The sequence below is a fragment of the Dromiciops gliroides genome, chromosome 4 (assembly GCF_019393635.1).
Source record: "Dromiciops gliroides isolate mDroGli1 chromosome 4, mDroGli1.pri, whole genome shotgun sequence".
Classification (NCBI taxonomy): Eukaryota; Metazoa; Chordata; class Mammalia; order Microbiotheria; family Microbiotheriidae; genus Dromiciops; species Dromiciops gliroides.
In genome coordinates, this window is record NC_057864.1 from 494,675,202 (window position 1) to 494,696,847 (window position 21,646).

Genomic DNA, 21,646 nt, shown 5'->3' on the forward strand with positions numbered 1-21,646 from the left:
TAGAGGGTTACCAGTTGTCTGAGGAGGCTCAGAGAGGACAGGGGCCTCACCCAGGGTCACACAGCAAGCTGACTGGGGTCAGGATTAGAACCCAGAGCCTTCCTTTACAGCAGAGTGAAAGAATGGCTCTGGGGTACCCACACTAACATCAGACACCCGTCGTGTGCACAGCGCCTTACTGGGCGCCACCCCCAGCCCCCAAAGGTACTTGCCGGGTTGCCTTTCTCTCCATCCAGTCCTGGGGGGCCTCGGCGTCCTGGGCGGCCAGAATCTCCCTGAAAGAGATGGAAGAATTCAGACCCACCTCCTTCTGACACCTGCCAGGGGCTCCCACTCACTGCCAGCACAGGGAGCCTGCTCTCGGGACCCATTAGGAAGAGGGGCACTGAAGCAGAGAAGTGGCAGGAGATCGGGGGTCCTGAGGCCTGGCTGGTAGGGGACACGGATGGCTGTCCGGTCAGCGATTCTTTACTACTGGCTGTGCCCACAGGAGTTTCATGGGAGGACCAGGCCGGAAAAAGGCCTGGGGGGAGGTGAGGGCCCCATCCCAGCCCTCGTCTGTCTTCTCGGCCTTTTGGGGGGACAGCACATACCTTACTGCCTTGGTCTCCTTGTTCTCCTGGGCTTCCCGCTTCTCCTGGGTAACCATCAAGGCCCTGTTGAACACAGGATCTGGAGTGAGAACCCCTGGTCCTTGCAGTGGGCAGGGAAGATCTCGGCCCTCAGAACAGGCCAAATAGGGCAGCAGCAGGAGCCGCTGATGCATTCACGATGTGCTTGGAGACCCTGCCCCGTAGGGAAGGTCCGCTCTTGGCTGCACCCTGAGTCTAGCCTTGATGCAAGGGCGGTCTGCTTTCTTTTCTCTATTTAGACCTTTCAAGCACTCCAGATACGACTAGTGCAAATCTGCCCTTCACTGATGCTGGTCACAGCCCCTGTGAGACTAGGAGGCCAGCACCTCCCAGTCCGATCAGGACCCTGATCTCCAATTCTGGGGCTGGCCAACCCCTTGACCAGGCTTCTCATTTCACGTTTCACTCTGGCCCCGGCCTCCCCACCACCAGGGGCCCTTCCCTTTCAGCCCCCAGGATGAGCCGCAAGCTTCTGAGGTGGGGGGCTCACACAGAAGTGTAGGCTTACCCTGTCACCGGGGTCCCCCTTGCAGCCAGGGGGTCCAATGCGTCCCCGCTTCCCCTAGACCAAGAACAAAGGAAATGAAGACGGAGTGAGAAAAGCAATTGTTGGTATTTTCGGCCTGGACCTCTGGCTGATGCTGTGCAGGGGATTCCTGAAGATTATGGACTCCTCTGCCCTTGTGGACTTGGGCAGCTGTCTGGGGCACTGAGTGGCTATGGAGCTTGCTCAGGGCCATACCCTCCTTAGCAGACCCAGCGATGGCCCTGGAGCCCCCGGCCTCTGGATTCTGTGGGGCTTTCTGGCGCCATCTGCCAGCAGGCTGGCGGCCTGTCCCGAATAGCTAGCTTATTGCCTCCGGGTGACTGGCATGGACTGGGTTCCAAAGCACATTTCAATGTTAAGTGCTGCGCTCAGAGCAGGCATGGACCTGGGGTCTGCTGTCCTCTTCCAGGCTCAGGCGCATTTCTGGTGTGAGACCATGAGCTGACGGGAAGCGACCTCATCTCAGCCCCTCAAGCTCAGACAGAGGAAGTGAGCGACTTGTGCAAGTGGATGGGGGCTCAGTGTCATGGGGCCGACCAGCTCATTTTATAGCTGGGGGACTGAGGCCCAGAAAGGGGAGGGGATTTGCCTGATCTACCTAGTGGTGACCCCAAATGTCCTTATTCTAAATCCTTGCTACAGACTCTTCATGGGAAATGTAAAAACACCAACAGCAGAACTGTCCTCAGGCCTGGGCAAGGGTAGGCGGCACCCACAGGTGGGCACAAACAGCTTGAAGTGGGAATATTGCAGACCCTCCAAAAGGGGTGAGCTCACTGGGGGAGAGACTTTGATCATGGCAGAGGACAAATGCTGATCATGGAGCCAAGCAACATGGTGGAAGGAGGCCAGGCCAATGATGAGGGCCCTGGGGTGTCTCCCTCCCTGGGGGCACAGAGTTAGCTGTGGTTCAGCTCAGTCCTGCCCAGGCACGGGGGCTCCTTGAGCCTCCCAGCTCTATGGCTCTTCAACAGGGGCCCATCTGCCAAAAGGGAATTTGGGAGGGGTCCAGCCCTCGACACTCGTGCTGCCTTCCAGAGGAAGCCTTGTGGGCAGCAGGGCTATTCATCTGGATCCCGCCACCGCCACCATTACCTTCTGTCCGTCAGTCCCATTCTTGCCTGCCAGCCCCGCAGCTCCCTGGGATTAAGAAAAGGAAGTTATGCGCTTGCCACGTGTGATTCTTCAATCAGGACATGAAATATCAAAGAACAGAGGAAACTGGATGCTCACTTACCCTTCTTCCATCTCCACCGTATTCCCCCTGCACAGAACGGAACACGAGGTTAGGCTTGGCACCTTCCACACTGTTCAGATATACCTTCTGGTGTTCACAATTCACAGGCCCAGAGCTGGGAGGGATCTTAGGGGCTTTCTTGTCCAACATCCCACTTGACAGATGAAGGAGAAGTGACCTACCCACTCAAGGTCACAGGTGATAAGAGTAAGAGGTGGGACTTGAACACGGGGCCTTTGCCTTCAAAGCCATGTTCTTTCCACTGGATCTCGCAGGGCTCAGAATATTCAGGGATCTTTTGCTAACTCTTCCTCATGCCCCAAATCTCATTCCTTACCCTCCTCCTCCCAAATAATCTCATTTATGAGCACGATAGCTTTCCCAAAATGTTCCTATTTGAAGGAAAGGGCTCCCCTGGGTCAGGAGGCCCACAGGAAAAGGGGCTTCTCTAACAGCGGTTAAGCCCAGAAACATCTCACCTTCTCGCCTTTCAGACCAGGGACACCCTAAAGACAGAAGAACAAAAGAAAGATTATAATGAATTCCATCCTGACCAATAAAAGCTGCAAAGGACCGGGGGAAATGAAGATCATGAGGAGAACATTTGCCTATATGGTGGGAAAGAGGAGGAGGAGGGGGAGGAAGAGGAGGAAGAGGAGGAGGAGGGGGAGGAGGAGGAGGAGGAGGGGGAGGAGGGGGAGGGGGAGGAGGAGGAGGAGGTGGGGGAGGAAGAGGAGGAGGAGGAGGGGGAGGAAGAAGAGGAAGAGGAGGAGGAGAAGGAGGAGGAGGAGGAGGAGGAGGGGGAGGAAGAAGAGGAAGAGGAGGAGGAGGAGGAGGAGGAGGAGGAGGAGGGGGAGGAGGAGGAGGAGGAGGAGGAGGGGGAGGAGGAGGGGGAGGAGGAGGAGGAGGAGGAGGAGGGGGAGGAGGAGGGGGAGGAGGAGGAGGAGGAGGAGGAGGAGGGGGAGGAAGAAGAGGAAGAGGAGGAGGGGGAGGGGGAGGAGGAGGGGGAGGAGGAGGAGGAGGAGGGGGAGGAGGGGGAGGAGAAGACCTCATCAAGGGCTCCCTTGGACTGTCTTCTCGCTGCCCCCTCTTGGGTTTGGTTGGGGGAGTCTCTGGAGAGATGGAGGCACACAGCCTGTCCGCAGGATCTCTTCCTCTCTGACAGCCCCTCCCCTTCCCCCACTCTCAGGAAGGCCTTGAAAGGCTTTGTTTTTCATCTGAGGAGCCTTCACACTGATTTGGGGGAGTGACCATGAGTCAAGCCTGTGCTGGCCAAGCTTCTCCAGGCCCTGCCAAGCGTATTTGACAAGCACGACAGTTTTACCCCCATTCTATAGGGGTTGGAGCTGTTGCCCGGAGGATGGCACATCTGAGGTTGGCAGGTGACAGATCCAAAGACTGTTAGTGGGGGAGGCCCCAGAGCAGATTGAGTCCTGACTGCTCATTTCAAGAAGAAAATACTGAGGGCCAGAGTGGGGCAGTCAGTGGCCCAAGATCAGGAGCAGAGCTAGGGCTTTGCTCCCTGGTCCCAAGTGTCCCCAAGGCCTCACCCATCAGGGCACAGTTGTTAGATGCCAGGGCAGCCACTTCACGTCCTCCTGGGTCTAGAGCTAGAAGGCACTTTGAGGCTGTGGGAGCCAGTCACCTCTTCCAGAGGAGGGAGCTGAAGCCCAGAGAGAGCTGGTCAGACAGACAGTGAGGAGGCATCCAAGGTGGGATTGGAACCCAAGTGCTCCGGTTGGGGACAGAGCCAGCACTTGGTTGATGATACCCCACCCCCCAAAGCATTCATGCCTTATGAGAGATAAGCTCCTTACCTTGGGTCCTGGGAAGCCAATGGGGCCCTCAATGCCGGGGTCTCCCTGCAGAGAAGAGATGGAGCAGTTAGCAGGGATGCCACATGTGGGCCCGTGCCACGCCAGCCCCGATGCCCTCAGTGAGAGGGGGAAGAGTCAAACACTCACCTGTCGCCCTTTCTGTCCAGGTTCGCCTGGCTCACCCATGTTTCCCTTGGCACCCTGAAAACCAACACAGGAAAAGCCGTGAGTCAACAGGGACCACAGTTGGCCGAGGTTGGCCGAGCCCCTGCCCGATGGAAGACTCTCTGATCCTTTCAATAGTCTGGGAGGGAGTGGCTACACTTTCCAGATGATGAACCTTCAGCCCAGAGAAGTTCCATCACTTGCCCAAAGCCACACAACCACTAAGTACTGGACTTGGGCCATTTGGGACCAGGCATTTCTCCTGGGTGTCCCTGGATGGATGGATAGAGGAATGGATGGATGGATGGATGGAAGGAAGGGAGGGAGGTCCCTGATCAGGAGGGGTGGTTGAGAACATTGTTCTGATGCTCGGGATGACTGAGTTGTCACAGCTTACCTTCTGTCCTCGATAACCCTTGGGACCAGCAGGGCCTTGGATCTGCAGGCAGCTCACTTTGTAGCACTGAAAGGAATCAGAAGAGACTTTGTGTTCAGTGGGAGGAGGAAGCCAAACCCCCAGCTACACCCTTTCCAAAGCTTTTCTTAAAGGACACAGGTGTGTGGTCAAGTGATGCGGTTAGCAAGTGATCCCAAAGAGACTGAGGCTGAACTGGAGAGAGAGAGAGAGAGAGAGAGAGAGAGACAGACAGACAGACAGACAGACAGACAGACAGACAGACAGACAGACAGACAGACTATCTGACGGAGACCAGGGTCTGAATGGTTGATAAAGTAGGAAGGTCTCTCTTCTCCACCTACATTTCATTTAGTCCCCACAAAGCACCCATTAGGAATGCAGCACTAGAATGTGTAAGACCTTGAAGTTTTTTTTGCAGTTGAGGGCTTCTCACATTCAAAAAGTGTAGGAGTGGGGCGGCTAGGTGGCGCAGTGGATAGAGCACCGGCCCAGTGGATAGAGCATCGGCTCTGGATTCAGGAGTACCTGAGTTCAAATCCGACCCCAGACACTTGATACTTACTAGCTGTGTGACCCTGGGCAAGTCACTTAACCCCAATTGCCTCACTAAAAAAAAAAAAGTGTAGGAGCCTTTGGATTAGACAGAATGCCACATATTAGGTCTTTCTGTTCCTTTAACTTTTTTTTTAGTGAGGCAATTGGGGTTAAGTGACTTGCCCAGGGTCACACAGCTAGTAAGTGTTAAGTGTCTGAGGCTGGATTTGAACTCAGGTACTCCTGAATCCAGGGCCAGTGCTCTATCCACTGTGCCACCTAGCTGCCCCTGTTCCTTTAACTCTTATTTCTCATGGCAAGCATTAACATGGACCTGATTTAATAAAGCCTTCTATTGCATAAAAAGCAAATGATTATTCAGCCTGTGAGCCATTTTCTCTTTGTTATTTATCCCGTGAGGACACCAGTTGTTCAGCAGGTCACTGATGCCAGGGAAGCAGCATAACCCTCACTAGAATGTCTTTAGAAGAAATGCCTTCTCAAGTGCTGGCCTTGGAAGTCAGGCCTACAAGGCCACAGTAAATGTCCCAGATTCAGAGTCCACTTGGTCAGGGCCAGGGCAGTGACATCGTGATTAGACTGGAGGGACCCTCTGGCATTGACTAGTCTAACTCTCTCATTTTACAGATGAATACACTGAGGCCCAGAGAGACAAAAATCTAGCCCGGGTCAGACAAGTCTTAGCAGGGCGGCCATTCAGCTAACCCTGCGGTCGTCTGGCTCCCAAACAGGGCTCTTCTCATTGCTCTATGCCTTGCTGTCTCCCCAGGCCTGGGAGCATCAGGGAGCCTTGGGGGGACTGGTCTCTGAGGCTTTCAGGGTGCTCAGTCTGCCATGAGTGCCAGTGGACTGAACCCACTGAGCCCCTGTGAAGGGATGCCTTGCTCTGCTGGACCAACTGTGGCCTCCTTCTTTCCTGGGCCTGACTGCTTGGTGGCAGTTAGCCTTTGAGCTGGGGCAGGTGCAGAGGCAGGGTCCGTAGCCCTGCTGCCCCTTCAGGAATTCAGCAAACACACAGGAAATAATAATGAAGAACCAAGTGGCCTTGGGGAGACTCTGGGTGGGAATTCACACAGAAAGGCCTCTCACCCCACAATCTGGCTTGGGCTGTGCCAGTTACCCTCCCCCTTTCCCCATTACCACTGGATAACAGGCTAGAAAATGATACCAACTTACCTCTGAATATGCTTCGTGTTTCTGCCAGGAAGGAAATAAGAGAGCAAAGCTGATTAGATCAAACATGGTCACACTAAGGCTACCACTGGTGGACAACCACCCCAAGCATTCTTCCCTCTATTGGCATCAGTGTCATGACTAGCTCTTTGGAGAAGTCATTCTGCTAAGTCTTGGTCTGGGGCTCCCCCATCTCTGAGAAGTGCAATGGATGGGCCGCTGGGCTGAGCCTTGCAGAAAGGTGAGGCAGCAGGCACCGTGGCACCGTGAGGCACTTGAAGCCCGCCAAACCTCGTGACTCCTTGATTGGGGGGTAGCCCCCTGCAGAGCCTCCCCCCTGTTCCTGTCCTCCCAGGGATGCCCCAGCCTGGGGCCGGCAGAGTTGGAATTAGAAACCAGGCCTCCTGAGCTGCCCGCCCCTCCCAGAGCTCTCTCCTTACCATGACCTTGATGATTCTGTCAATGGTGTCTTGGTCAATTGATAAGTCCTCTCTGATGGTGAGGTAGTTATTTCGGTAGAGCTCGTGGGGCAGATTGGCGATTTCCCGGAGCCCATGTTCATTCTTGTTCTGGTTGAGGGCCACCGAGAAGAGCTTGATGCCCATGTCCCGGGCTCTCTCAGCTTGCATCTTGATGCCGCCGCACGGGCTCCCGGTGACATGCCCATCGGTGATCACTATGGCGAAGTTAATGCCCTTGTTTGAATGTCTTGTGATTTCCTGGGTCATGTTGGAGATGGCGCAGTCCGTGAAGGTGCCTCGGCGGAAGGACCTGATCTGCTGCAGCTTGGATTTGAAGGTGGCCTCGTCGCTGCCCAGGGGGCTGAAGATCTCCACCTCGTCAGAGAAGTGCAGGCCTCCGTAGTGCCAGCTGATGGCCACCTGGTCGCGGTAGTTCTGGTTCTTCAGCTCGCTGGTGAACTGCAGGAGGAACTGCTGCGTTTGGCTCAGCAGGCTGTCTATGGGGGACTGCATGGTCACACTCTCCGAGGTGTCCAGGACGAAGTACACGTTGATGGGGCAGTCCGTTTTCTCTGCATGGGAAGAGAAGGTCATGACCATCCTCAAAAACTCAGAGCAAAGCAAGAGCGATGGCTGCCATTTCTGTGTCCACAGGGCTTTCCCTACACAGTCTCCTTTGAGTGGACTCAGTGGGGCACAGGGCAGAGAACAGCGGCTTCGGAGGAGCCGCAGCTGACCCTCACCTCTGCCCTCCCTGGGCTGGTCACTTAGCTTGCCTGCCTGTGGGCCTCTGGGGTCCCTTCCGACTCCAGATGGAGGGAGGGGCCTCCCAACACCCCATGAGGTAGTAGCTATGTTCAGTGATTTGTCCACAGTCCCATGGCTGGGGGCAGAGGCCAGGGTGAAGGCCAAGTCTTCCTGACCCCAAGCTAAGGTCTCCACCCACTATTCCACACTCGGAATGGCTCTTGCAAATCCACTGGCTGACAGCACCTTCTACAGGTCAACATCAGCTACAGTTCTTTCTTGAGTGCATGTCCATGATCGATATGGGGAGAGTGGACACAGAGCTGAAGGGACTGAAGAAACCATCTGGCCCTTGTCCTTCCCTTGACATTTGAGGAAACTGAGGCCCCCAGAGGCAAACAGCTGGCCCAGGGTCACAGAGGCACTAGGTGACATACACACTAATATGACTGTGCACATGTATGTGTGTATATATCACATGGATACATCCTCAGAGTGTGTCTACACAGATACACACACACACACACACACACACACACACACACACACACACACGGGCTCGGTGGTCAACGTTATGTGAATGACTTTCAGATTGACAGACCCAGCCCTAACCTCTCTTCTCCTTTGTATCCCCAGCACTTGGTTCAGTGACGAGCACATAGTAGGTGCTTAATAAATGCTGGTGACCACACCTCGCATCACTGCTTTATTCCAGGCACTGTCCTGGGGATACAAGAGGAAGCACTGAACAGCGGGAAGACGCTGGAGCTGAGAGAGCTGGGATAGGCTCCCAGTGAGAGATGGGGTTTAGCAGTGACTTCAAGGATGCCAGGAGAACAGCAATTAGAATGGAGGAGGAACATTCTGGGCCCAGGGCACGGCCAGAGAGAATGGCCAGAGCCTGGAGATGGGGGGGCTTGTCTGTGGGAAGGCCAGGAGACGGGGTCACTGAAGATGTGGAGGGGAGGAGAAGGGCTTTGAAGGCTGAGCAGAGCATTTTGTAGTTGATCCTGGAGGCCATAGGGAGCCATTGGGATGTATTGAGTAGGGGAGGTCAGACTTCCTCTTTAGGAAAATACCTTTGGTGGCTGAGTGGAGGGTGGCCTGGAGGGGGCGACGCTAGAGTCAGGCATCACCATTTGCTTTCGGGACATCTCAAATCGGCTGCCTTGTAGACCTCTCAAACTCACCAGGTCCCAAATAAAACTCATTCTCTTTCCCCCGAATCCCCTTCTCTACCTTCTACACTTCTCTGTTGCTGTCGAGGGCACTAGCACTCCCCCAGTAACCCAGGCTGGCAACCCTGGTGTCATCTTGGACTCCTCCCTTGCTCTCGCTCCACATATCCAATTGGAAGTCAAGTCTGGTCATACCTACTTTTATGGTATCCTTTGAGGTCTCCTCTCCTAAATCTCATCACTCAGCACCTTCTTACCTCTCTCTGTTGTCTAGCCCATGGAACTGGAGGGGTGGAAGGTGGAGCATTAAGGAAGACTCCCAAAGCCTTCCTTCATAGAGGGCTCTCAGCCTTCCATCAGTAACTCTGCTCGGCATAGATGCCACACTGGATACCCTCTGGTCACCCTCTCCCTTTCACAGCTTCCTTTTGGGGGCTGTGTTCCCTGATCAGATTGTAAGCTTCTTGAGGGCAGGAACTATCTTTTTTTCTTATTTGTATCCCTTGTGCTTCATAACTATTTATGGAATTGAACTGAGCCAAATTGAATTGAGCACCTGCTCCATATCTGGTAAATTGTAAAGTCCTTGAGAGTCACAGCCACGCCACTTTTTTCAATTAATCAACAAGCATTTAGAAGGGGTCTCTGACATTGCGTGCCGGGTACTGGGCTCAGCTGTGGTGAAGATATGGCCTCCTGGGCAGAATCACCCATGAAAGCCTGCCCACTCTTTTCCTGTCGCTTTGTGAAGGATGCCCTCCACATGTGCTCAGCCAGTCTCCTAAACGTGCAGAGGACCATTCTCTTCTTGTTCAAGAGGCAAGAACATGAGGACAGGGGTCTGTGGTTCCTGAGGTTGCTTGTATGTGGGTAAGAGTGTCACCTGGTCTGTTCTCCATCCTTTTGGAACTGCCCCCTAGGGAGCTGACTTTGGAATGAGGACCTTGGACTCCAAGCTTGGCAGCTTTGCCCAGAACCCTGCTGCTGTCCTCGATTGTGCCGCTGGCTGGCTTCCAATGGCTGATCCATCCATTCCACTTGCTTTTGTTGTCCCCGTGGTTGACCTTGGGAAGGTCTGCAGCTTTGTTTTCCTTGCCACGCCTTTGCACTGTTTTGTGAGGCAATGCTGCTTTTAATCACAGAATCACTGAATGCCATAACTGGGTGGGACCTTACCTGGTTCACCATCCCTGTCAAGTGATGGCCCAGCCTTTGTCTGAAGAGCTCATGTGAGAAGGAAGCTAGGACCTGCCTGGGCATCCCCTTTCTCCTTTGGGGCAGCTCTAATTGTTAGGAAGTTTTTCTTTCTTTCAAGCCCCAATTTGTGTCATTGAATCTTCCCTCCATCACTTGGAGTTCTGCCTCCTTGTTGTAAGGATCGAATGAGATAATAATTGTGAGGTGCTTAACAGTGCCTGGCACATAGTAGGTGCTATATAAGCACTAGCTATTATTATTATTATTATTATTATTATTCTCCTCCTCCTTAGTGATTTATGAATACATTTTTTACCCCAAGTCAGTGCTGTCCTTGGCTGCCATGACTCTAGAAAGTCCTGCCAAGCCAGAGGTGCTCTGAGTTGGGTCTCAGGGATAGACTGTGTCTTGGCTGAGGTTGGCCTCATTAAATGCAGAAATAGGAGATGAATTCTTTGGCCTCAGGACCCATGAAATAGATAAAAAGACCAAGTGGCTTCAGGCCTGGCCAACATCCTCCAGTTGTAGTTTCCATCACAGCCTGGCTGAAGGTTGGGGGCACTAACCGTGGCATTGCGTTGAGACTCTTTGTGAGTGTCCATCTACGGAAGTGTTGCTCTGCTGAATGTATGACCTTACCCAGTGGCCAATGGTCTAGAAATGTGGCTGGACAGCTGAGCTATGCACACATAGGCAGTCTGGCAGTAAATGAGGTCTGAAGACATTAGGTTAGATGGAAGGAAGGTCCAGGGAAGTGGCTCCGTCAGGGGGTCACCAAAGAACCTGGCAGCAATGGTCCCATGAAGCCCGAAGGGCAACAAGACACATCTGCTCATGGAAAGCCTTGTGAGTCTCAGAATGATCTCTATGAAGATAGCCATAGTACACGGCCACCACCTTAAAAAGGCTGGTGATGTGGAGATAGCACGACTTGAGGGGGATCCCTGGTACTGGAGGTCTTAGAACAAAGGCAGGATGGCCACTTGTGGGGTGTGGTAGAGTGGAAATTCTCAGGCTAGAAGGCCTCTGATGCCCCCTCCCTCTTCTATAGTCAAACCAAACCACGGTATCCCTTAGCATTAAGTGGCCACCATCGGGGAGGGTCCAAGGGAAGCTAGCAAAAGCAATGATGGAATGCATGGTTGTGGCCAGCTCAGATCTAGTCTGTGACCCTTCCAATTGCTCAGTTTGCTTCAGAGGGAATTGGTTTTCTGATGCCTGCCTAGTTGTGGGTTTTCTCTTTGGTTACAGGATTACAGGGTCTTGGAGTTCCTGGGCTTACCCTTTGATATGTTTGCTATAAAGTCAAATGCTTTCATTGACATCCTTGGCCAAAGGTGTTGTGTGCTTCATGGTCCTTCTGTCATGGGGCAGCATGTATCCATGGAAGGAACACTGACTTAGATGCTCAGGACCAGACTGGAATCCTGGCTCTTCCACTTACTGCCCACCTGCCATTGGGTTAGCCGTTTGACCCCCAATAAGCTTCATTTTCTTCATCTGGAAACTATCAAAGGTTCTTTCAGGTTCTAGACTGAAAATCCTCAGATTCCTGCTATTCCCGAGTTTACATTCATGACCATGACAATGTCAGTGGCAGGAAGAAGCAGGAGAAGGAAAAGGAGGAGGAGAAGAAGAAGAGGAAAAGGAGGAGGAGGAGGTGGAGGAGGAGGAGGAGAAAGAGAAGGAGAAGGAGAAGAGGAGGAGGAGGAGGAGGAGGGGAAAAGCAGCAGAAGCACTTGTAGGATATGATGGTGAGAGAGAGAAGAAGCAGGAGGAGGGAGAGAAGAAAACGACATCACTCAGCCCTGTGGTGGCATTGGGCTTGTGTTGCTGGTCCCACCAGCTGGAGGATTACCAGGTGGAAGGATTAGTTAGTGTCCCTACAGCTACTAGAAAGGGCCTGGGCTCCATGCCAGAAAATGTGCGTTTGAATCTTGGCTCTGCCACTTACCAGATGTAGGACCTTGGGCAAGTCACCTCATGCCTCTAGGCCTCAGTTTACTTATCTGTAAAATGAGAGCTTGGCCATGAGGCCCCTCAGGTCCTGTTTCTGCCCGGCCTTTCTGTTAGGGGTCGGTAGGATGAGGAGGAGACCAGGGGGGCAGAGGAGTCAGGGTCAGGGGCTCACCACAGGTACCTGGGCAGTTGCTGGCTCTGTCCGTGGTGCTGCCTTCAAAGAATGCCATTTGTTGTTGGGCTCGAAGGGAGCCCAAGAGGCCCCAGACCAGGAGCGTGGGGAATAGCTTTCGGAACATCTTGGAGGCTCCTGAGGAAAAGGAACAAGAAAGAAAGGTCATGGCAGTGACCTGGCAGTGAGAAGATTGGTCTGGGCCCCATGGGTGCTTGGTTCACTGATCTTTTTCCTCCCTCTGGCTGCTGGCCCTTTGGCCTTGGAGTCCCTCACGGTCACTCTGACCAACAGGATCTTCCACTTGGGAGTAGCCAAGCAGGTGGGGAGGGGAGAACTTCATGAGCAGAATCTGTGAGTTTGGCAAAGGTCAGAGGAGCAGGAGGGAAAGGGAGGGAGGGAAAGGGAGGACAGAGGCAGAGTAGGGAGGAAGTGGAAGAGAGGCAGAGCTGGAGGGGGGGGAATGGGGGGGAGTAGAAGGGGGGGAGAGGGGGGAGGGAGCGGAAGAGAGGAAGGGGGAGAGGGGAAGAGAGGGAGAGCAGGAGGGGGAGGGGAAGAGAGGTGGGGGGGTGTCCTCACAGCTGCACAGAAAGGGCTCCAGGAGCAGTCAAGTCCTCTGGCCCACACTGCCCCAGGCCTGTGCTCTGGCCAAGGGATGTATGAACAACTTTGCCATCCTTAGGATCTCATTTCAAACCCTCTAAAGACCAAAGGTGAATATACCCTTCCTATCGCGGACTTGCAGGCACCTGTCAGCCTCACTCAGTTCCACCTCCAAATATTTGCTCATAGGTATCCTTATGCTATCGAAAGGCTTCTCCACACTTCAAGGTCCATTTAAGGGAAGTGACTTGCCCAAGGTCACAGCTGAGAAATGAGATCAGGATTTAAAGCCCATAGACTTTCTCCAGGTTGTCTTCCCTGAGAGGTAGCCTGGGGGATTCGGGAAACCTGGCTTCAAACTATGGCTGTGTCCTTCATCAGCTGGGTGATCTCAGGCAAATCACTTCCTATCTCCTGTGTAAATAGGGTTCATGGATGGAGGGCCGGAAGGGACCTTAGAGGTCAGCTTTTCTCACCGCCTCTCTTGTCACCTCTCGTCCTTGAGGACAGAGCCGGCGTCTGTCTTGGATACTTCCTCCAGCCGCCAGCATGGTCAGTAGCTACTAGCTGACTTTCCGACTGAAGGGGCTCTCTCCACAGTCACCAGCAATCTCTTAACTGTCCCGTCTGATGGTCCGTTCTTAGCCTCTCGTCAGCCTTGGACACGGCCGTGTTGGGCAGGTGACCCTCTCTCCTCCCTCGGTTTTCATGCCCTTACTCTTTTCTGGTTCACCTTCCACCTGGTCAAGCCTTCCCCATCTCCTTTGCTAAGTCATCACCCACAGCAGGGAGTCAAAGTAGAACAGGGACCCATGAAGCCATGCAAAAGGACCCCCAGGGGCCACACATTTCAGAATACCACATATTAACACCATCTATGTCACATTGTATTTTTGTTTATTTCATTAAACATTTCCCAATTAGGTCTTAACCTGGTTTGAGCTTGGGGGAGCTATGGCTCTTTGGACACCTCTGATCTACACAGGTGCTCCCCACAGTTCTGTCCTGGCCCTCCTCTCTCCCTAACCCTCTCTGTCTCCATCTGCCTTTGTCTGTCTGTCTGTCTGTGACCTCATCCAAATGGGTTTAGCTACCATCTTTTTGCAGACACTCCTGAGCCCTGTCCCCCTCCCAGGGCATCAGTCCTGCATCACCAATGGCCCCTTGGACATTCCAAACCGGATGGCTCTTAGGCCGCTTAACCTCAGGAGATCCCATACTGCTCTTTTCTGTCCCTCGAAGCCCTCTCCTCTCCCCAGCATTCCTATTTCCATTGCTGGCAGGACGTCCTCCCAGTCTGCCCCTCCCGCTCCCAGCTCTTGAGTCTCAGCGATTTCCCGACTCTTCTCTCTCAGCCCGTGGATGCTGCTTCTATCTTCAGGACATTGCTCCCCTCTGACCCCTTTCCTCCACTCACCCTGCTACCACCTTTATAGGCCCGCATCCCCTCCCCTATTATTGCCTGCACGACCTCATGGGTGTCCCTGCTTCCAGCCTCACCCCACCCCAATTCCTCCTCCCTGCTGCTGCCGCTCCATGACCTGCCTGAAGCCCAGATCTGACCATGGGAGTCCAGTCCACATGAGCAGCTTTCTGTTGCCCCTAGAGTCAAATACAAACTCTCTTTTGTCAGTTTCCCAAGCTGGCCCCCATCGATCTCCCCAGCCTTGCCGGCTGTCACTCCTCCTGCCCTGAATTATCCAGCCAGCTCCCTGGGCTTCTCTCTGTTCTCCACGCACGATGCTCGGTCTCCACTTTCTATGCCTTGGCAATGGTTATCCCCCATGCCAGGAATGCACGCCCTCCTTGCCTCAGCCTCATAGAACTGCTATTCCTTTAAGGCAAAGCTCAGGGACCATCTGCAAGAAGCCCTTCCCAGTCTCCTCCACTGCTGGTGCTGCCCCCACCCCCAACCACCTTGGATCTAATGGTAGTACTATGAATGGGGACTTGGAGGGTGTGGGAAGAGCAGAGGAGGCTGCCACAATAAACCAGATGGGTAGAGATGAGTTGGGCGGCTGGGAGGGGCAGCAGGGACAGAGAAGAGGGGGTGGGTTTGGGAGAGGCTTCAGAAATGGAATCTCGAGTAGCTGGTTATTGATTGGCCGAGGAAAGGGAGGGAGGGAGAAGGAGCAAAGATCACAGACGGAAGAAGAGTCGGGGGAAGGCAGAGCTGCAGGCAGATAATGGGAGGGCGGAATGGGGGACAGTAAGGATGGAGCAGGTTTGTGCTGAGTTTTGGGTGGTCGCTGGAGCTCAGAAGAGAAGATGGCTGGACTAATGGCTTGAGGGTCACTGGCATGGAGTTAGTAGGTGAGACCATAGGCAGGAAAGAGAAAGCCAAGGGAGAGCATCTCAGGGTACCATGTGCTGCTTCCTTCCCTTCCCATAGCTGCCAGCAAGCTCAGACTCCCGCTCTCCCCCAGTCAGGCTTGCCTCCCCAGCAGTTTCTCTGCCTCTCCCCCCCTCTCCCTTCCAAACCATCCGGCCTCCTATCCACCCTTTCTTCCATCCTGCCACGCCCCCAGGGGTTGGGTTTGGTCATTGGCTGGGATTTACCAAAGGCTGCTTGGCGATGGCAAGCTCCCAAGCTTTGTCTCAGGGCTCCATTTTATCTGACCCTTTCCATCTTTTACACTCTCTGCTTGGCCTCATGGGGTAGACCCAGGACCGAAGAAATACACCAGGCTTCAGCTGGATAGAAGCGGGTGGGAGGTGTGCTGGGAAGGGCTCTGGACTGGAGGTCAGGAGACCTATGTCCCAGCTCCTTATCGGCCCCTCAGCTTCTCACATCCTGAAATGCCTGTCTTGGACCCTGCCTCCGTGTTGTCTTTGGACTGGAGGAGATGGCATGAGCACTCTGTGAGGGCCCTTCCCTCTGATGTTAAAAGAATCTAAAAGCTTCCTAACCGTGAGCTCTCTCCAGAAGTGGAATGTGCTAAGATAGCGAGTTTCCCATCAGTGCAAGTCTTCAAGGAGTATCTGAATGGTAGAGTTGATGTGGAGAAATTGTGGATGGGGTACCGGGCTTTATGTTCAGGCAGGGGTGAGACTAGATGAAAACCTAGAAATTCCAATTCAATTCAATTCATATGATTAAACTGCCTGCTATGTGCTGGCTACTGTGGAGATATGAAGAGAAAAATAAGAGTTTCTGTCTTCGGGAGCAGACTGTGCGTTACTTAGGGTGGAGGCATACAAGGTACAAAGTAAATGCAGCTGGTCTGGAGAGTGAAGGAAGGCGGGCTCTAACCTAGGGGGGTCAGGAGAGGCTTTCTGGGAGCCAAGCCTTGAAGGGAGAGCCCAACTATCCACATCTTCCCGTTCTCCCCCAGGACGGCGGTACTGGTTTACGCTTCAAGTCCCTTTCAGAGCAGCCTCTGGAAGGTGGCGAGCAAGGGTGTCTACCCTTGCAAGACCCCGCCTCCTCCCTCCGCCTCCTCCCTCCGCCTCCTCCCTCCGCCTCCTCCCTCCGCCTCCTCCCTCCGCCTCCTCCCTCCGCCTCCTCCCTCCGCCTCCTCCCTCCGCCTCCTCCCTCCGCCTCCTCCCTCCGCCTCCTCCACAGCTCAGGCACCTAAGACAAGCTTATTGATTGGCTAATTGAGCACAGCCAGATGGCTTTCCCAAAGCCCCTCCCCACAGCAGGGTCCTGATTGGCTCCAATCCTCCAGGGGAGCCTTCCTCACTTTCACTAGCTTTCACAAGTCAGTGTCCAGGTAACCTGCCTTTCTCATCCTCTCCGCCTCCGCCCACCCTGGCAGATGTGAAGGGGCTCCAGGCGTGTGGAAACACTGGTCATAGGAGGATAATGAGCTTCACGTGAGTGTGTGACACATGTAAACCTGTGGGTGCTTTATCCATTATCAGCCACCTCCCATTTCCAAGTCCACATGCCCTCAATTCTGGACCTGATCCCTCCCCTTCCCAAATTAAATGTCTGAGGACTCTCCTGCTTCAATGTCCCAAATTTGAATCCTTCCACTGCTCTTAGGTCACCCCTTCCCTCTCCCTTCAAGGCCCTGTCTCCAGAGTTAGGGTATTCAGCCCATCCCACCTTGGAGGCGTGGCCTGACTCTCCCCAAGCCCCCATCCCTCAGGCAGCTTTTGGGCTGGAATCCCAGCAGGAGTCCAGGAGCTGGGGGCCCTTCCCCATCCCCTGTGCCCCAGGTCCCATCCACAGCACTTTCGGCAAAGCCCATGTGTGCTTTTCATAGTGATTTAGGCCTAGAGGCTCAGCATATCTGCATTTCACTCAAGTCAGCCGAGTTGGGGGGTTCTTGGAGGGAGGCTCCGGCGGGCACGCAGCCCAGTACAACACTCGACTTTCCCTGGGCCTTTGTCCCCAGGACCGCCGAGCAGGCACCGAGTTCTTTAGCAGATGCATGAGAGGGTCCAACGGCCAAACAGATCAGGCACCGAACAAGCCCGAACACGCTCACACATACACACACACACTTTGTCTCTTATACACTCACACAATACATATACACATACATACTCATGAACACTCACACTCATACATACACACTCTCACATATACACAAACACACACTCACATACTCTCATACATACAATACACCCATACACTGTCACACATTCATGCACTTTCTCACACACTCACACACATACATACTCATGAACTTTTACATGAACACTCACACACTCATACATACACACTCTCACATACACACACTCACACACTCACAAATACACAAACACTCACATACTCTCATACATACAATACACCCATACACTGTCACACATTCATGCACTTTCTCACACACTCACACACATACATACTCATGAACTCTTACATGAACACTCACACCCTCATACATACACACTCTCACATACACACAAACACTCACATACTCTCATACATACAATACACCCATACACTGTCACACATTCACATACTTTCTCACACACTCACACATATACACACACATGAACTTTGACACATCCACACTTTCACATATACTCTCCCATCACACACATATGCACACACACTCACACATACCCGGTAGTTTGGTAGGACTAGAGAGGCAGGGCTGGAGAGAACCTCAGAGCCCACCTAGTCCAACCATCTTATTTTACATATGGGGAAACTGAGGCCCAGAGAGGAAAGCCCCCGCCAAGGCCATCCGGCTCATATTAGTCAGGTCCGTGACCTGTATCCTAGTGCCTCTAATGGAGCCTGGGGCTAAGTGACTTCCTCTGGGTCACTCAGCTCCTCAGAGGACGACAGAGGTCCCATTTATATGGAGGTTTTCCTGACTCATCGCTCAGCTCTCTGTCCTGCTTAAGCTCACGCTTGAACACGCCGTGTACCTCTTCTGTCTCAGCAAAGAAATGTCATGGGGTGCAGAGCACCCCAGAAGTTCTCTGGGGCACATCAAGGAACCTTCTCCTTGAGAAACTAAACCAGAGGACAGATAAAGCCTAGAGAGATAAGCTGAACCAAATCGGACTGAGCTAGCTTGGGATTCCTACCCTTCATTCTGGTCTCCCTTACCCTGGGGAGATAAATTTGGGTGTGGCTTCGGCCTTTGCGTTCTGAAGAGGGATCTGTATCCATCCCTCACCCAATTCCCCCAGCTACCACCAGTGGGGGATGGTCCTCTCTCACTAAAGGAACTTTTCACGGGCAGAATGGTCCACCCCCATCAGTCCTCTATAAAAGTACCTTCCAGTCTCCTGTTCGAGGAGATTTGGTACCTCTGAGCCATGTGCTTTATGCCAATCTCCCCATGAAAGTCCAAGGATTTCTTTCATGGTTTCCCTCCCCCCACCCTTCCCTTCCCTTGCTCCTAAATAAACTACCACCTTATTCTAACTACTTTTTGTGTGCAAGAGGGTGTAATTCTTTAAAGAGGAATTCCTAAGAACCCCAACCCCTAACCCTCAACCCGTACCCCATTTCCCCCCATTACAGAAAGAACACAACTGAGTGTTGGCTCCGGAGTCAGAGAAGCTGAATTCGAATCCTGACTGAGCCACTCACTAGTTGTGTCATCTTTTGAAGTCAGGTCCCCTCTCTGAACCTCAGTCTCTTCCTCTGTAGAGTGGCTGGGCTGGATGAGGTGGCATCCTGGCTCTAAATAGGGCCGCAGGCCTAGCACCCAGTAGGTGCTCAGTGCGTGCTGGCTGAGTGGTGAATTTCTCTGACTTTGCCCTCCCCACCCCCACCCCCCAGGGCAGTCGATGAGTCATCTTAGCCTGGAGCCTCAGAGCTTCGAGCAAGTTCCCAGGTGTCTCCCGGAGTGCAAATATCCTGAGAGCAGGAGAAAAGGGGCCGAGGGCGGAGGAGGAGGAGGAGGAGGAGGAGGAGGAGGAGGAGGAGGAGGAGGAGGAGGAGGAGGAGGAGGAGGAGGAGGAGGAGGGAGGCTCATCCCTCGGCTGCCCCCCACTCCCCCGACCCCTCCCGGCCCTTGGTTGCTCCCTCCTAGGAGATAAAAGCTACCCGGGGATTCACACAGTCCCAAAATGGAGAGTCCGGGGCTGCCTCAGGAGCAGAGAAAAGGAGGTGGTGGATATGGACTCTGAGGACCCGGGTACGAATCCTGACTCCATCTCCTGTCTGTACCACCTTGTGTCCTAAGGCACCTTCTCTCATCTTCCTCTCCTGGTCTGGAGTTCCCAAGGTCTGTCCTACCTTGAAATCTGGGATCCTGACTCCCTTATGCAGAACCACCACTGACCAGGCAGACAAGTCTCTATGGGTACTGAAGTTAACTTCCAGCAGTTCAAGGCAAAGACCGCCCCCCTCCCCCAAGCTGACTGGCCCCTATCACCAGAAGGAAGCCAGAAATGTGGAGACCCTCATCGAGAAAATGATCTCCAATCTTCATAATTACATTTGTATTGCTTCTTAAAGTCTGCAAAAACCCTTTCCCTGTGTTATCTCATTTGAACTTTACAACAACCATTTGAGGTAAGTATGATAGGTATTCTTGAAACCATTTTTACAGATGAGGAAACTGATGCTAAGTAACTCCCAGCTAGTGTCAGAGAAACCACTCAAACTCAGGTCTTCCCGATCCTAAGTGAGACAACTTTATCTACACTAGGAGTCTCCGTGTTCGAGATTTGTCAGGAAAGCCTACTTCAACTCCAGGGAAAAGGCCACGGGCTGGAATTCATTTCAGTCATTAAAAAAGAATAGCCCTGGAGCAGCTAGGTGGCGCAGTGGATAGAGCACCGGCCCTGGAGTCAGGAATACCTGAGTTCAAATCTGGCCTCAGACACTTAACACTTACTAGCTGTGTGACCCTGGGCAAGTCACTTAACCCCAATTGCCTCACTAAAAACAAACAAAAAAAGAATAGCCCTCCAACTGATGGAGCTCTCTAACCAGCAAGAAATTACTCAGTGCCTCGCCCTATGCCCAGTCCCCCAAAGGCTCGGAGCATGTCTCCAACCACTGGCCACAGCGGGGAGAGGGTCCCCACCCAGGACACTATCACCCTGAGGGCCTCCTGCAGGGCTGTAATAGAGTGTTAAGCTGCAAGGCAAAACCCAGTGGAGGAGAGGACAGGGCGTAATGAGGAGCTAATTGTGCCGGGCAGTTTGCCTGGAGGGGACCCGAAGAGGGCTTGGACCTCAGTTTCCTCCTCTCTAAAATGAGCCGACTGGACTGGATGCCCTCTGGGGCGTCCAGGATACCATGGGAAGAGGGCGGGCGAGCGGGCGGGGGTCCCTCAATGCTGCTAGGCTCGGGGCTGGAGAGGCAATCGGGGTGGGAGGGAAGGCAGCCTGGATCGCCCCCACAGGCGGCAGAAATGCTGGAATCACCGCGGCTTCCTTCCGCGGGCGGCTCAGGGAGCTGCGCTCAGCCCTCCCTTCCCAACCTTCTTCCCCTACTCTTCCCTCTCCATCCCCAAAGGTTTTCTCTCCACTGCCCCGGCTGGTCACCGTCCGAACTCTGGGGCAGCCCTGGGAGGATGAAACTGATCCAAGGGGCCAGGGGGGTAGTTGGGGAGGGGGGGATGCTGAAATTGATCCCGGGAGCCGGGTTGGGCAGGAGAACTGGAGGCCGGCCGAGCCTCCTCCCGGAGCAGCCCAGGGCATGTATTGGATTTACGAACTTCTCCAAGTCAGCCCTCCCTTTCTCGTCTACCCCCTCCTCCCCATCACCTTCTTTTCGAAAAGAAAATGGCTCCTTGTTCTCCTTCTGGGGCTCAAGCCTGGAGAAGAGCACGCAGAAAGTGTCTCTGAGGGCACGGGGCAACCTACCTGACAAGCTGCTCAGAAAAGGTCCTGGGGCGGGGGACACCCAGGCAGGTAGCGGAGAAGAAACTTCCTGGAGCTCGGGGACTCTCAGTAGGCCCCGAGCATCTTCTCCAGAAAAAGTTGGTCTCCGTTACCTCCGCGTTGTTCTCGCAATCCAAATGGACTTTTTTTAAGAGGAGAGAAAAATCTGTTGGGAGTGGCCGAAGCTGCTGCCTTGCCCAGCGAGAGCGAGCTTCGGCTGTCTGGCCCCCAAGTAAGTCCCCGCCTACTTTATAATTCTCCTCCTCTCCTTCCCCCTGGGTGTCACCACTTTGGGGTCTGGGGCGGCCTTGGCCTGCAAGGGCCGCTGGGTGTCACTGTGGATCCACTGATGTTGCTGGGAGGCCCTGGGGCAGGGGCCAGGCTAGCCCCCCTCTGCTACTGGGGAGGAGGGCGGGTGCATTGCTTTTTCCAGAAGGGAGACTGGAGAAGGGTGGGGTTCAGCTGGAAAATCACAGTTAGATCTTCTAAAGCAATTAAAAGAAAAAGCCGAGGAAAGACTTTTCTTCCCTTC

At 53.7% G+C, this 21,646-nt stretch overlaps 1 protein-coding gene across 2 annotated transcripts in view; it reads right to left on the bottom strand.

Moving 5' to 3' along the window:
- COL6A2 (collagen type VI alpha 2 chain) overlaps positions 1 to 21,351 on the bottom strand; it is a 44,959-nt gene extending 23,608 nt beyond the window's left edge. For both annotated transcript variants that reach the window (XM_043962794.1, XM_043962795.1), the window contains exons 1-13: positions 21,097 to 21,351; positions 12,268 to 12,396; positions 6,985 to 7,577; positions 6,548 to 6,568; positions 4,796 to 4,861; positions 4,381 to 4,434; positions 4,234 to 4,278; positions 2,896 to 2,922; positions 2,417 to 2,443; positions 2,275 to 2,319; positions 1,141 to 1,194; positions 594 to 656; positions 213 to 275 (exon numbers count right to left, since the gene is read on the bottom strand). In XM_043962794.1, coding sequence (XP_043818729.1) covers positions 213 to 275; positions 594 to 656; positions 1,141 to 1,194; positions 2,275 to 2,319; positions 2,417 to 2,443; positions 2,896 to 2,922; positions 4,234 to 4,278; positions 4,381 to 4,434; positions 4,796 to 4,861; positions 6,548 to 6,568; positions 6,985 to 7,577; positions 12,268 to 12,385 — 1,176 coding nt within the window. In that variant the 5' untranslated portion in view covers positions 12,386 to 12,396; positions 21,097 to 21,351. The remainder of the gene's footprint in view (positions 1 to 212; positions 276 to 593; positions 657 to 1,140; positions 1,195 to 2,274; positions 2,320 to 2,416; positions 2,444 to 2,895; positions 2,923 to 4,233; positions 4,279 to 4,380; positions 4,435 to 4,795; positions 4,862 to 6,547; positions 6,569 to 6,984; positions 7,578 to 12,267; positions 12,397 to 21,096) is intronic.
- Between the last annotated feature and the right edge of the window lie 295 nt (positions 21,352 to 21,646).